General features: G+C 51.5%; 1 protein-coding gene across 10 annotated transcripts in view; it reads left to right on the top strand.

The window, feature by feature from the left end:
* Positions 1-14,495, top strand: part of Myo18a (myosin XVIIIA) — a 93,240-nt gene extending 78,745 nt beyond the window's left edge. For 4 of the 10 annotated variants that reach the window (XM_013016474.1, XM_013016478.1, XM_013016479.1 and 1 more), the window contains 6 exons: positions 20-157; positions 1,894-2,079; positions 2,377-2,516; positions 3,323-3,367; positions 6,432-6,554; positions 13,155-13,299. In XM_013016474.1, coding sequence (XP_012871928.1) covers positions 20-157; positions 1,894-2,079; positions 2,377-2,516; positions 3,323-3,367; positions 6,432-6,554; positions 13,155-13,299 — 777 coding nt within the window. Of the gene's footprint in view, positions 1-19; positions 158-1,893; positions 2,080-2,376; positions 2,517-3,322; positions 3,368-6,431; positions 6,555-13,154 lie in introns of all 10 variants that reach the window. The other 6 variants (XM_013016481.1, XM_013016475.1, XM_013016480.1 and 3 more) reach the window with 4 other exon arrangements.
* The last annotated feature ends 747 nt before the right edge of the window (positions 14,496-15,242 follow it).

Genomic DNA, 15,242 nt, shown 5'->3' with positions numbered 1-15,242 from the left:
TTACTCTCCACAACCCCAGCTCCAAGCCCTTCAGAGCCAGGTGGAGTTCCTGGAGCAGTCCATGGTGGACAAGTCCCTGGTGAGCAGGCAAGAAGCAAAGATCCGGGAGTTGGAAACACGCCTGGAGTTTGAAAAGACCCAAGTGAAGCGGCTGGAGGTGGGTTTGGCTTTCTCTTCATCCACTTGCAAGCAGGAAAGAGATGCCCCAGCAACTGGAGCCACGCATGCTCTGCAGGGTTGTGCAGGCCAGGGACACTCCTCAGAGGCCTCTGCCAAGCTGCTAGGCCGGCTGACAGGGTGGGGGCTCCCCTCCCACCCGCCTGGCCTGTTCTCTGGGCACAGTGGAGCCTGCCTGCTTTACATTCTGTTTCCGTGCTTGCTTTCTGCCAAGGGACCAGAGCAGCTTAGCTTTTCGTCTTCATATTTTCCTCTGCCACAAGCTCCCCTCACCCCACCCGTGCCTGTCCCCCTCATTCGCTCTCTGGCAGGGTCATAAATATGCAGCGGATGGCGCCACTGCTCCAAGGGTTGAAGCCTGTTCTCATCTCACTGCTTGCTCCTCCTCTCCTCTTCCCTTTGCTCTCTGTTTTCCTTCCTTCCTTTCCACCCGTCCCAGATTTGCTTTTTCTTCATCTCCATTTTTTCCCTATTATTCTATTCTTTGCCTTTTGTATCCTTCATCTACCCATCTTACCCTCTTCCTATGTCTTCCTTTGTCTCCTTCCTATCCTTTTTTTCTTTTTCTTTTTCATTCTTATCCCATTAAGCTTTTTAAAATTTCTTGACCTCATTGATCCCTCCATCCTCCAATGGAATCTTTGTGTTCCAGTACTCAGTCCTTCCTCTTCTAGTATCCGAGGCCAGCATTCTTCAGTCTTCCTTGTCTGGCAGAGCAGAAGGGAAGAGAAAAGCAGCAGAATTATCTTTCTGGAGATAGGGAGGAAGGGACTATGGCTGGACCTACTAAGACAGGATGCTAGTCCTCGTGAGAGCTAGAGAGAACTAGAGGAAACTTAGAAGTTCATTTTTTGTCCTCCACAGCCCTAAGACAATTGCTAATATTTTGACCCCCATATCATATCCTGGAAAGAATGCCATTGGCTGCTTAAGGTTACAAAGCCATCAGAGAACAGAAGAGGCCTTTGGGCTTCTGGATACAGAGCTGACCTGCTGTACTTGTCTTTTTTTCTCATATGCCCTAGTTCCTTCCTTTAGTTTCCCTCTGCTCAGAAACACAATATTGTGGTTTAGATTCATAGAGGGTTAAAAAACAAATGGTCCTTAGTGAGAATGGAGCCTGGACCTGTCACGTTAGAAATACAGGGGCTAGGGGCAATCAGTTGTAGAACCATACTCTGCTCCTGGCAGTAGGTCATTTCTTGCTCAGCATCCTAATGGCCTTGCTGTTCAAGTTTCTTGGGGAAGAGAGTCCCATGGGACTAAGAGAGATGGTCCTATGCTTGGATCTGACGGTGGTTTAGTCTCTCCTAATCTAAGAGCTCTTTAAAAAGCCAATTATCTCTCAGCACAGAATCTAGCTTTTGGGGTTCTTAGGTTTAGAGTCTGAAAGAAATCCTGCTGACCATGGAGACACCTACATAACAGGCCTGGACTCTGCCCAGTGCCTCCCTCAGTCTTGGCATTGATAATAATGACCATAGATAGCCCTTCCTTTTTTGCAGTGCGGAAACACTCACAATCCTCAGAAGACCCATGGACACAGGTGTTATTCCTCTTCATTCTCTAGAAAAGCAAAAGACATCCCCCTCCCCTGCCAGTGGTTTTAGTCTCCTGTCCTTGTAGTTGAGAGTTGGGGAGCTAGAGTCTACTGATCTGAAACCCTGCCTAACTCAGTTTTCCTGGCTGATCTTTCTCCCCTGCCTGCCCACCCAGGGCCTGGCCAGCCGGCTCAAGGAAAACATGGAGAAGCTGACTGAGGAGCGGGATCAGCGCACTGCAGCTGAGAACCGGGAGAAGGAGCAGAACAAGAGGCTACAGAGGCAACTCCGAGACACCAAGGAGGAGATGAGCGAGCTCGCCAGGAAGGAGGCTGAGGCGAGCCGCAAGAAGCATGAATTGGTAATCCCTTCCTGCTACTTCTCTTGGGCCTCAAGTTGGGGGCCCTCTGATTAGGGCTTTGAGGGCATATGTATGTGAGGGTTGTGGGGGGGGGCGAGGAGTAAGATAGTCCAGAAGACAGGTTAGAGAGCCAAGAGTGGTGCCAGAGTCTCCATCAGCTGAGACCAGCCCCAGGAGTCCTGAAGCCTTGGCACAGAGAAGCCTCGGAAGGCTTTTAGGAGAGATTTGCATACTCTTCTGGGGCAGCTTGGGCAGAGAGTGACCCTTCTGTATACTGAACTACCCACCCCCACCTAGGAGATGGACCTGGAGAGTTTGGAGGCCGCTAACCAAAGCCTGCAGGCTGACCTAAAGCTAGCATTCAAGCGCATTGGGGACCTGCAAGCTGCCATTGAGGATGAAATGGAGAGTGATGAGAATGAGGACCTCATCAACAGGTAAGGGGGGGAGCCTCCGTGGCCTTTTGGCTAGCACAAAGGCCCTTGATCCACTATGGAACCAGGCCCCAGGAGACACACCTCTGCCTCCATATCACTGAACCACCAACCTCCCTGCCCCTCACTATGTGACTGTGGTCTGGACCCTGGCCTGAGAGATTGAAAGTGGCCCAGTTGCTGGGGGCACAGCACCCTCCCCTCCTTCCCGTGCTCCCTTTCTCAAGCCTCTCGAGGACCTGGCTCTCTAGCTCTGCCTGCTCAAGATGAGTTATTCCCCCATTTAGCTGCATTTCCGATGGCGCCTACCCCACTCTGGGGAGAGCAGAGATTTAAAGGCTGTGGTGCCTTGTTACTGTGCCAAAGATTTCTCTCATAAAACCCACCCAGGGAATGGTTTAGATGAGAAAAAGGTGGCTGGGGGGAGGGGGGATTATATATTTGTAGTTCTAAGCTAAGGAGAAAGTCACTAAGCAGGAAGAGCAGTGCAGAGGTGAGGTGAGGCCACAGAGAAGCCCTTGATAATGCCCTGAGCCAGACTCAGACCTGCCCCCTTCCTTCCTCAAGGCCAGGCCAGGCCTAGGGCAACCCAGAAAGCCTGCTCCTTTGAGGAGGGGCACAAGTGTCAGCGATTGCCCAATCCAGTTCTGAAGACACTGTCACTTACCTTCCCAATCCCCCATCCCCCCAAACTGCCTGGTTAGAGCCAGCCAGAGCCATCTGCAGAAAGAAGGGGCATCAATCCGCCCATTGGTTTTCCCATCTACTTCCTCTAGACCCCTTTGCCCACTATTTTCTTTGTTTTCTAGTTTGCAGGACATGGTGACAAAGTATCAGAAAAGAAAGAATAAACTGTGAGGACTGGAGCGCATGCGCTCCCTACCTCTCCTGACGGGTGTCTAACCACCCCTAACAAGAGGCTCCCTCTACCCCAGAGTCCCCTGTTGCATGTCGCATGTGGACACAGCCTCCTAGTTCTCCTCTTCTGCTGATCTCTAATGCTAACACTGCTGACTGTCCTCGGGGAAGCAGAATGGGCTGGGTCCTGGCAGAGGCAGAGGAAGGGTAATGAAGTGTGCTACAAGGCTGGGCTGGCTCTCACACCCTTGGTGGGAAGGATGGGGCTCTGGGGAAGGTCTGGCTTTGTCCATATATCCTTGGACTCCTTTGGAACCGGAGCTGCCTAAAAGGAACAGGTATATTTTGTGTTTAAGCTCTGCTACCTTCCTTTGGCAGACAAGGGTAGAAGGTGAGAGGCACCTAACAGCTGTTTGTTTGGAGAAAGCATTCAGGCAGCTAACCATGGGCTACTCTACCATGGCAGGGAAGGAAACAAGGCCAGTTGTGTTTATTTTGCTCCTCATGGGTATCTGGGGATGGCGTCTGTGATAGTACTGCCTGTCAGATGTCTCTCTTCTTTTTCCTCTTTCTGGGTGGGAGCTGGACATTGGATGCAGATACGTAGACCTTCAGGCAAATCTGGCTGATCCTCTGTCAAGTTCGACAGGGTTGTATTTGGAGGTTGTTGTTTGTTTTTTTTTTAGTATGGCACTTGGTTTCCTCCCTATTCTTTTGCCTGACAGGCGTCCTCCCCTGGCCAGGATGGGCTGGCAACAGTGCAAAGGACTCCGTGAGAGCTAATGATAAATGTAATAGTGTGTAACAGTGATAGAGGGCCGCTGGAGCCCGGTTGTCACACACAATTAATATCCCCCGCCATTCTGTCTCCGTTTGTTTGTTCCCCCGTGATTCGGCTCCCAGTTAACTAATAGCACATGAGCCCGGACATAAATTGTATTTGACACGAGGTTTAATTCCGACCATTTAAAATTTCAACTGCCCCCTGAGCCTGTCTGCCCCTGGAGTTTGTTTACAGGCTTGATTATTTAAGGAAAAGAACCCGAACATTGTCTGGATGCTTGCAACCAAAGGGAAGATGAAGGCAGGCAGGACAGTTTCTCAGCCCATTCAGTGTTCTAAATGTAAGGAGAAAAATTTGTATTCTGCGCCCACATTTGTCTGTCCCCTGTGTGTTTCAGCCCTGCCATCCTTGGGCAGTAAGAGCTTCGAGGGCTGATAAAATTGCGCATTTGAAATCATATTCCAAACCATAGTCAAACACACACAGGGGCATGTGTGTGTGTGTGTGTGCGCGCGCACACACACACACACCACACTTGATGCAGGCACATGGGAATGTGCAGTTCTAAGTGGGTTCTGCTGATGGCAGAAAGGTGGTGTGGCTCCTTCCCCAGCAGCTCTGAGCCTCAGCTCCAAGTTATCGAGCGAGTGTGCTAAGGCGGGCAGAAAAATAATGTTTCGATTTACTTAGAGATACAGTTGTTATTGCCATAACCTTAATGAAAGCAGTAAACAGTGCAGTATTAAGGGAGATTTATACAGAAACGCTTTTAACATGTAGACATAGATTTTGCGATGCATACAGCACCTCCTTTCTAAAGGCAATCAATATGGTTATGAACGGCGGTGATAAATTACAGGCTCTGAAGCTACAGAGGGAGGTTTTTCACACGGGTGTATAAATCAGGTGGTATTGGCATTCCATGGGGCCCATGCACCACAGTAAATCTGCCAGGTTTGGACGGGTACAGGGCTCACATTAGCGGTTTCTGGACTGTCTGCTAAACTCCTGTTTACTTGGGGCATCAGCTGACCTCGCCTTCCTTATAATTCTGTTTTTGACAGAGGCCCATAAAATATGCCTCTTTAATTCCCTTCTCATTGTCAGGCTTGCTCACAATCCCCAGAACTGAGTCTAGTGGTTTCTTCCCATTGTGGCTGTGGTGGTGGTGGTGGTGGTGATGGTGTGTGTATTTGTGTTTGTGTGTGTGTGTACATGCACGTACGTGCCAGTATGTATGTGTATGCTCCTGTGTGGCTATTTATTCAAGAATATAATTCAGAAATGGGGCCGCTCCTGTTGACACAGATGAAAGGAAATTTATATCAAGGAGAAATCCAAGTCTATCTGTAGCAGGGAGGGGGGCTTAGTGAGCAGACATTTTGCAGAATTTGCAAAGCATTCTCGCTCAGAAGCTGTCTCCATGCCCCAGATGCTTTGTGAAAGGGTCACCCTGATTCCAGCCTTAGAATTGGATTCTTTTGGGCTTTCTTGCACTTCCTGGGGTTAGCCTGGCTAGAAGCAGCAGTAAGGAGCTAGGACTAGAAGCTATTTGAGGGAGAAAAGAGAAGATTTAGAAAGTTAGAGCACTGGTCTAGGAATTTCTAAACCCAGTTAGGCTTTTCAGGGCACTCTGGACCCTGAGGCCATGGTGAGGCCCTTAGGAAATGCTAGTGCCCTCCCCACTTCTTTTCCTTTCTCTATTTCTTTTAGGCCAGGAAAGTCACAGGATGGACCTAAGATATGGCCAGTGCCTCTTTAACCTAATGCCCAAGTACTAGCTAAGGAAATCTTGCGATTCAAGTTAACATGAAGTCATGCAAAGTCCCTCTCTTCTGCCCTGTAGCTGGCAGTCCTGTTCTTACAATAAAGGCATAGGAAATGGTAGCATCATCTGGAAACAGCAGCATAGGACTCAAGGGGCAGCTGAAGAGCTCAGGACACTTCTTTTTAACCAAGGGCCATTTGGCTGGATCAGTGGTTGGCCTTCCTGTCATTCTGGTAGGAATGTTTAGCTACACAGCTGCCTACCACTTATACCTGAAGTAGGTAGGATGCCTCTGTGATCTTTAAGGTCTGGTGGCTATCACAGTGAAGCTTGCTGGGTGGGGACAAGCTCTTTGTGAATGGTGTGCTCTAACCTCTAGTCTCTCTGCCTCAACAATGCGCATGCCACTCACTGGCACCCCATCCCTTCCCAGAGCCTACTCCACCCCCACCCCCTTCTACTTTTCCTCCTGGGTCCCTTGTCTACCTTTCTGTTCCTCATCCTACAGTGAGGGAGACTCAGATGTAGACTCAGAGCTGGAGGACCGTGTCGACGGGGTCAAGTCTTGGTTGTCAAAAAACAAGGGACCTTCCAAAGCAGCTTCTGATGATGGCAGCTTGAAGAGTTCCAGGTGAGCACATGGCCTTGAACTGGGGGAAAAGCCATCAGGCTACTAGGAGTGGATGGGCAGTTCCTTGGCCCCAAGAGGGCTGGTCTCATGCCATGTGTGTTGCTCTTCTGGTGACTGTGTGAGGGGCCCACATGTCTCCTGGCCTGTTTAATGAGCACAGACGCTGCATCTTGCCTATGTTTCTCAGGTAAGATTTCCCATTAGGCTTTGACCTGTGGTATAGGTTTATCTTCATCCCTATTTACCTATTCAGCCTAGGGTAATGGAACTGCTTGATTGAGCCCTTGGAATCCAGACTGGGAGGGGCAAAAGGGACTCTGCATCCCACAGCCCTCCACAGGGCAACCCTTACCAGCTCTGGATCGCTGCTGCCCTAACAGGAGTAACAGTGAAAAGGTACCAGTTCCATTGAATCCTATCATAGTCACAGCCACCTTCTTTCCTCTGCTCATTCTCCCTTTCTTCTAAGCCTTTCACTGCCCAACCCCCAAGCTCCCTGCTAATAGCCACCTGCTGGAGGGACTTGCTCTCCTATTTTTTAACCAGTCATAGTCTTCCGATCATATTGTCAGCTGATGCTAGAAGCCAGACCTCTTGTTTCCCATCCCTTCCCGGCCCACAGAGTACAGGGAGGAGAAATGGTCTTTGCTGCCTCCCCTCCTGTAGGTACTTCCCTACTAGTTTACACACACACACACACACACACACACACACACACACACACTCCCCAGCACACACACACACACACACACACACACACACACACACACACACACACACACTCCCCAGCCTGATCTTCCTTCTTCACCTATCTATAGATAGCAGGTGGCCTGGGTAGAGAAAGTAATATCCCCTTCCCCTCCTCCAACTCCTTCAGGCCCTTTCCCCAAATCCAGCCCCTCACCACCAGCAGCACCCAGCAGCCCCTTCTAATTAGTTTAATTTTTTTCAGCCAAACATTTTGTTATTGCAGATAATGCTGCTTTCCCCGCCCCACTGCCGTTCACCATGGCGTGGCAGGAGGCTCCAGGTAGTTGACAATGAAATAAATTGAACTAAACGTTTTAGAGGGGGAAAAGTGATGAAATAGAACAATAGTCTAATTTACATGACATTCTCCATGAAGCTATTTTCACTGACGCAAATTATTTTGCTTCATTTCCTCCGATGCTCTCGCCACCACTTTGCCAGAGCTGCTGCCGTTTTCTCCTCCTCTGCTTCCCTCCCCCTGTGTCTTTATTCTTAAGGTTTAATGCTGGTTCCTCTCCCTCTCCCTCTCCCTTTCTCCCTCCCCCCTCTCTCTCCTCTCTCTCTCTCTCTCCCCAACCTACTCTGGGTTCCCTTCTCCCGGGTCTCACATCCCCCCTTAGGACGGCCCTCAACAGCCTCCCTAAAGAGGGCAAGGGGCTGGAGGAGAGGCCAGCCTCTGTGCTCAGCTCACTCAGCTACCGCAAGCGGCTCACCCTGAAGGATTCCATCGGGGGCACAGGAGACCAGGACTCACTCTTCACCACCCTGAGCGAACATGCTGCCTCTCCTGAGAGGCCCCCCAGGAAGGCCCGCCCAGGCCCCAAAGAGGAGCCTGGCCAGGGTCAGGGTAGAAAGTCTGAATTGCCGGATGACTATAGCTCCATCTTCTCAGGGACTAGCAGCCGTGCAGGCCGGGGTCTGGAGAAACGCTGGGGCTCAGATTTTGACAGGGCCTCAACTGTCTCTGCACCTGTCAGCCGGGCCTCCTCAGCCACTCGCCATGGCTCTGGAGAGGATGGAGCCCGCTCCTCTCTGAGCTTCTCTCTGTCAGGCTCACCCAGCTCTCGCCGTAGCACCTCCAGGCTCGACAGCCTGTCAAGGACTTTCAGCCCTTCCTGGAGCCGGGCCTCAGGTCTGGGCCGAGAGAGCCCTGACTCCCGCCTGTCCCTGGGCCAGAGCTGCCTGGATGAGTGGGATGATGGAGCCAGTGTGGCCTTGAGTGAAAGCCACTCACAGTTCAGCCACCCATCGCTGGCCCGCAGCCTGTCTGTGCCCCCCCAGCCACATGGCCTAGCCTCAGCCTCAGCCACTGAGGAGTCTCTCAGTTCCAGTGTCCGCCCTGTCAGCCGCCACTCTTACCTGGACCCAGACTTGGAGGCTGCCATCAACGAGGTCTTGAGCTACAAACCTGTGCCATTCCAGCGGAGCAGCCTGGACCCTGACTCAGAGGAGGATGACAAGAAGAGCATCCAAAGTGCCCGGAGTGCCCAGCTAGACCTCCCAGAACGAGGCACCAGCATGCGGCGCTCAGCCTCTGCTGTTGATGTCTCTGGGTCACGCAGTGGCCGCAAGAGCCGGAGCAAGCGCAGGAGCAGAAGAAGCAGCCCCAGCTCCAGCTCCAGCTCTAGCTCCAGCTCTGAAGGCTCCTCAGAGCACAAGCGGCGGAAGAAGGGACGCTCTCGGAAGAGCAAGAAGAAGTCCAAATCGAGAAGGAAGAAAACTGAGACAGAGTCTGAGTCCTCATCTTCATCCAGTGCTTCCACTGTCTCAGGCCATAGCCGCTCAAGCGTGAAGAAGGGCCCACCGGCAGAAAGTGAGGAGGCTGGGCAGGCAAACCAGCGGTCCAGGAAGGAAGAAAAGAAGCGCAAGAAAGAGGTGGACAGCCTGATGATGCGGTACCTGTACCGTCCGGAGAGTGACTAGCGCAGTAGGTGGCACCTGGCGTGGAGTGCAGCATGGTGTGTCGCACTCGGTGTGAATTAACATGCTCCTTGTCCCACCACCTTAGGCCCTGCCTATATTCCTCTTGGACCAGCCTAGCCTCAGAAAAGCCACCTGGCTACCTTGGAGAACAGAGTCCAATGGAGCTCTGAGCCCACGAGGCTGAGCTCCCTGCTGATGTATTATAGCTCCCACTTACCACCCTGGGCTCCTCACCCTGGGCCAGAGGCCACCTTACTATGCCGTGCTTTCCGCTCTTAATCCTCAGAATACCTCCTTAACATAGGTTCCATCATCCCTGTTTCCTAGAAAAGGAAACAGAGGTTCAGAGGTTGCATAGCCAAGATCACACAGCTGGCAAGTGACCTTGCCAGAATCTCAGTGGGATCTGTTTAACTGTTACTCTGGACCTTAATGGCTTCTCCACATGTCTGAATGCAGAGCACCCGGGTGACATGGGAGTGCTAGGAAACACCCATTTGAGAGCTTCTGTCTGTGGCTCCAATAAGCTGAGCCCAGAAAAGGGCCCTGGCTGTGGGTTGGTGCATCTGTGGCTGAAAGCAACTATGAGGTCTTTTGTTCTGCTCCCAAAGCCACCTCCCTCCCTAGCATGGATCTCAAGCCCAGGAGAACCAGGGTTCCAGGCAGCAGCCCATGGACACCACACCCTAAGGCAGACTCAAGATGCCTGATGTGCCCTCCCCATTCCTCCCACCCGAGCACACAGCCCACACATTGAGCCTCGTCACCTCAGCTCTGCTGGCTCGTGAAGTTCTAATGAACAGAAATTAGCAGCTGCTGAGTGACAGCCCCCTCCTGGCTCTCCTGCCTCCCCCAGCTCTTCTCTCTATGGGGAAGGAGCTATAGCAGTTTGGTCCATTGTGCCCACACCCCCACTGCGCGGGAGAGGCAGAGCCTGACTCATTGGAATCCCATTGTTGTCACTTCCCTGGTGGGTGGTGACATTTTGGATCACTGGGTTGCAGGTTGTATGAAGCATGATACCCTCCCAGGAGACATAACCCCAGAGTTCAGCCCCCTGGGGGTACAAGGATTGTTTCCCAGATGCATGAACTAACACACCTGTCGCATGCAAGTACTGGACAAATACACTGACTTTGGATGGTTGTATCAAAAGGGATCCATCCAGGGTCCCTTTAAGGCATGGAGGAAATGGAGGTGAATGTTACTTTGGAAATAAGTGATTGGGATGGCATGGGATGGTGTGGGATTGGTGAAGTGTGATACGAGAGATAGAACTGGAACCATATTCAGGTCATGGCCAACTCATAACTTAGACTTGAACTGCTCTAAAACTACCCCTGGGGTTCTGTCACTCCATGTGGCAGATGGTTACAGGGTGCTCTGAGGAGAGCAGGAAGCACTTCAATTGTATTCGGAAGCTCTTCTCTGCCACATAGTAAGACAGGAGTCAAAATATTTGGTCAAGCATTTCAGCCTGCCTGTGGCAGCCTTGCACCCTAGGGCAGGGAGTCAGTTGATGGTAGAGGGGGAGGCCTCAAAACCACGCAGCCCTGCTTGCTGCACCCCTTGCCTCCCCACTCAGAGATCTTAGCCTCCTTGGTGCATCTCATGCTGACTGTCAGCTGACAACAGTCTTCAAAAACCCAATATTTTCAGCCCCTCATAACCTTTGACTCTACAGCCAGCAGGAACAAAGGGACAAGCTGTTTCCTCCACTGCCTACCAGCTGAGTTCCTCCTGTCTACCAGAGAAATGATCCTGAAACCCTACCCTCTTTTGGCTCTGAGGAGGACTAGATCCACTGTTGGTAGAGGGGCCCCCAGCCAGAAGCTAGCCAACCAGCACTGAGTGGAGAGAAGAGCAGGGGAGGGAGGACCTCGCTAGCTCTCCACATTAACTGGCTTTAGGGTGGATACACTGCTGAGAGTATATCCATACCCTCACCTGATGACCAGAAGCAGTGGGTGGGGACAGAGCTGAAGCCCAGTTCCCCCGTCTGGTACGAGGACCAGGGAATCAGCATCCATAGCAAAGCCGAGAGGAGGGGAGCTACCACCCTGGGCTCTCCCAATGGGAATTAGCTTATGGACCAAATTGTTTGTGACAGCGCTGAGCAGGAGACACTGGCTTGTGGGGAGGAAAGCTTTTTAAACAATTTGGTTAAAATGTTCCAATTGCCTCTTGCTCTGGGGAAGAGGAAAGCTGCCTGCTGTTGGCCTGCTGATGGCTGTGGCTGTAGATGCCACTGAGGAGACCAGCCAAAGAGAACCCAAGGTAGAAGCCAAAGGGGTCTTGTGATCCACAGCCCAGGGAAGAGTGAGACATGGCACTTACCACGTCCTCACCACCTCTGCCTCCGCCTCTGCCCAGTGTCTTGGTGGAACATATCCAAACAGGGCTGTTTACCCAGGTGTCTGAAATGTGGGCTCAGGAATGTGATGGTAGGAGTTGGAACCCTACTCTGAGAAGAGGTGAAGGATATACACGAGCTCTGGGCCAGAATCTAATAGGTCACACAAGGCTAGACTCTCCAGCAATGCCTCATTTGCATCTGGATTCCAGTCCTGACATGTTCGCTGCCCCTTTGCTACAAAATATCCCCGTCTTCCCTTTGCTCAGCAGCAAATCTTTAGCACTGAGTGCTCAGAAATGCTGTTAAGAAAAGGAAAACAAAACCTGGCTCCCACTAATTTAGAATTCAAACAACCCCCAGGCTAAAATAACCCCCATTTTTTTCCTATATTGCACAATCATCAATGAGCTTTATAATTTTGTCCGGGAGACACCTCTGAGTCCTTAAGTGCCTCTGGCACATCAAAGTAAGACTCATTTATGTTCAGTCTAGTTTGTATTAAGTGTGTTTTGTGCCATTGTGATTCCTTTAAAAATGGTAATTCATTCATGAGAAATAAGATAACTATTAACCAGACTGCCCATTCCTGAACCATTTTGCATAATTGAACATGTATTCTCCAAGGCTCTTCCCCCCCCTGGGGTGGGGGGGAGGGAGAGAGGGGGGAGAGGGAGAGAGAGAGGCAGAGAGGGGGGGCTGAGAGAGAGAAAGAAAGAGAGATCCTGTCTTTACACACCTGTGGGCACTCATCCAGTCAGCAGGCGATTTCAGGTCTGGTCTTGTTTTCTTCTCAGGCATCCACACTATCAGCTGAGTGAAAGTCCCAAGGCTTTGAGGTTCAGGTTCAGGTTTATGTCCTGGCTGTGTGCCTTTGGACAAGGTGCTTCATCTCTTTGAACCACCTTTCTCATAACATATCATAGGGTTGCTGTGAAGAATGAGGCAGCATATTTAGGGGGCCTTGGCCATGTTCCATACTCAGGAGTATCCAGTGGCCAAATCCTTTCTTCTGGATCTTTCACTGACACCTCTGGAGAGGCTAAGAATGTGATTCTTTCTCACTGTACCCTGTTTCCTCTTCTGTGCTTTGGGCAGAAAAGTCTGTGAAACCCTTCTGTTCCAGTTAACCAAAAACCAGAATTGGAAGTAGCAGAGCACAAGCCTTAACCAGAAAGTCTAAGGAGCATCCAGTCCCTGAGTTCAAGCCCTAGTCCAGTATGTGCACATGCGCACACACACACACACACACACACACACAGGCATCACTGGACTCTACTCAAGAGCTGTCAAGTCAAAGCTTCCCTAAGGAGAAGAACCCAGGAATCTGCAGCCGATTCTTTCTCTCACTCAAGCCTGAGCATCTCGGCTCTCCAGGATCCCAATCATAAGAGTTTTAAAAAGCCTTCCAAGTCCAAACTGTGCTCCTTTCTCTAACTACATTGAGTATCTCCCAGGGGAGCCAAGGGAATGTGTTTGTTTAGCAATCTTTGGTTTTTAGAGTGCCCTAACGGCTTCGGGGCCCCACAATAGAAAAGTCATTTAATCTTGGCCTTGCTCCTCTCTCCCTGCAGCCCCACCAGCCATTGGAAGTCTCTTGCCCCTGATCGGTCAGATGATGAGAACGACCCTCTGGACAGCACCTCCAGACCCCGATATTCCCACAATTATCTGAGTGACAGCGACACAGAAGCCAAGCTGACAGAGACCAATGCATAGCCCAGGGGAGTGGCTTGGAGACCTCCTACCCCACAGCCTCTCCCAGGAAATGGCAGGGCACCGGCTCCCCACCCGACTGCTGAGCTGCATGGAAAACACCCCAGCGCTCTTCCATCAGGGGGATTTTTCCAGGCTGTAGGGGTCCAACATCTCCATGGGGAAAAGATGAGGAAAGAGGAGTTTCTGAACAGAGGACTTTCAGCCCCTCCCCGCCTCACAAATGCCAAGCCCTTTGGCATCTACCCTGGGCCGCTGTGGGCAGTGGCTGGTGGCCTGACACTGCATGGAGCCAGCAAGTTGACCTCCATCTCAGCCCCCTGCTCAGGGACAGTGGACAGATCGCCTGCTTGGGCCACCTAGGTTGCTGGGTCCATGGGGAGGAGGAGCAAGGGAGGGGGACTGCAACTCCTCCCCTCCAGTTTGGGGTGAGGGCTTTCTCTTCTCAGTGCCTGCTGTCTTTTTACTTTTTAATTTAAATACCCACCCTCTCCATCACAGCTGCACCCCTGAGAGTGGGAGGGGGGCTGCAGTGGCAGCTGGGGCCCCCACTGGCCACCTCAGGAATCTCCTCCAACCCCATTCCTCCTGGCACAGTCCTTTCTTTATGCAGCGTGGGGGAGGGCTGCCAGGTGCTTCTGGTTAGGCCTTGCCAGCCTCTACGGATGGGTGCCTCTCTGCCATGGAAACTCCCAAGCCCCACCCTAGCCTCTTCTCATCACTGTGTTAAGTGCAATGACTTATTTAAGAGTAAACCCATTCCACCTATGCCAAGGGGCTTACCAAGCACTTCCTCCCTCCACTCTGTCCACATCGCCAGCCATCAGCTCCACTTGAGAAGGGTGGACTGGGGCTGAGGACTTGTGGGGGGAACAAGGGAAGATGGAGGTGCTGGTCAATGGCCGGTGTGTATCAGACATGAGTTCTCACCCTGTGTCCTGAGCCTGTGTCACATTTCTCATCTCCCTGTCCCCATAGATTAACTTCAGACCTGGCAACCAGCAGTCTGGAGGTCCCAGCAAACCTACCCCACAAAAGTGATCCTACCAACTCCACTAGACTTGGGGGCCCAAGGGCAGTGCCTGGTGCTGCTCCCTTCTGCCGTCCCCCTTCTCTCCTGCAATTGGTTTGTATTCATTGGGCTGCGCTTTCCCTTGATGACCTGACATATGGAAATAAAGGCCCTTTTCCTCTTGGCCCCACCAGCTTTTCTGCCTCTTTCTTCAGGCCTAGGCAAAGTCCAGGAGTGGTCACCAGGTGGGGACAGAAGCAGGATTCTGTCAGGGACATGAGTTCCCTTGGTCTCTGCTTGGGTGAGAGACAGCCTTGGCAGGCCATTCAAGGCAGGCAGAGGGAATTGGTCAAAGACAGAAGAGTCTTCACTTTATGTTGAAGACTTATAGACTGTAATTCAGGTTGGCAGAGCTATCCAAGCCTCATCTCCTGGCCTCCATGGGATAATGTTGCTGATGTTGCTGTCCATAGAACTGCTTAAGCACTCCCCGCTCCCCACCCAGTTGTAGGTCTTGAACTCAGGACCTGGGTATTCTCCCTGAGCTCTTTCGCTCAAGACTAATGCTCTACTACTTAGAGCCAAAGGTCCGTTTCTGAGTTTGTTTGTTTTTTTATCAGTTGTGGGGCTTGAACTCAGGGCCTGGGCACTGTCCCTGCACCTCTTTGTGCTCAAGGCTATAACTCTACCACTTGAGCCACATTTCAGGTTTTTGAGTGGTTAATTGGAGATGAGAGTCTCACAGGGACTTTTCTGCCTAGGCTAGCTTCAAACCAGGATCCTGAGATCTCAGCCTCCTGAGTAGCTAGGATTGCAGGCATAAGCCACTGATGCCTGGCTCCAAAGTAATTTTCGTTTGTTGTTGTTGTTGGTCGTGGGGCTTGAACTCAGAGCCTGGGCGCTGTCCCTGCAGTTTTTTGTTCAAGGCTAGTGC

This window comes from Dipodomys ordii, unplaced genomic scaffold, assembly GCF_000151885.1.
Source record: "Dipodomys ordii isolate 6190 unplaced genomic scaffold, Dord_2.0 Scaffold31, whole genome shotgun sequence".
NCBI classification, from domain to species: domain Eukaryota; kingdom Metazoa; phylum Chordata; class Mammalia; order Rodentia; family Heteromyidae; genus Dipodomys; species Dipodomys ordii.
The sequence above is the reverse complement of the archived record's forward strand: the minus strand, read 5'-3'. Positions and strand labels throughout refer to the sequence as shown.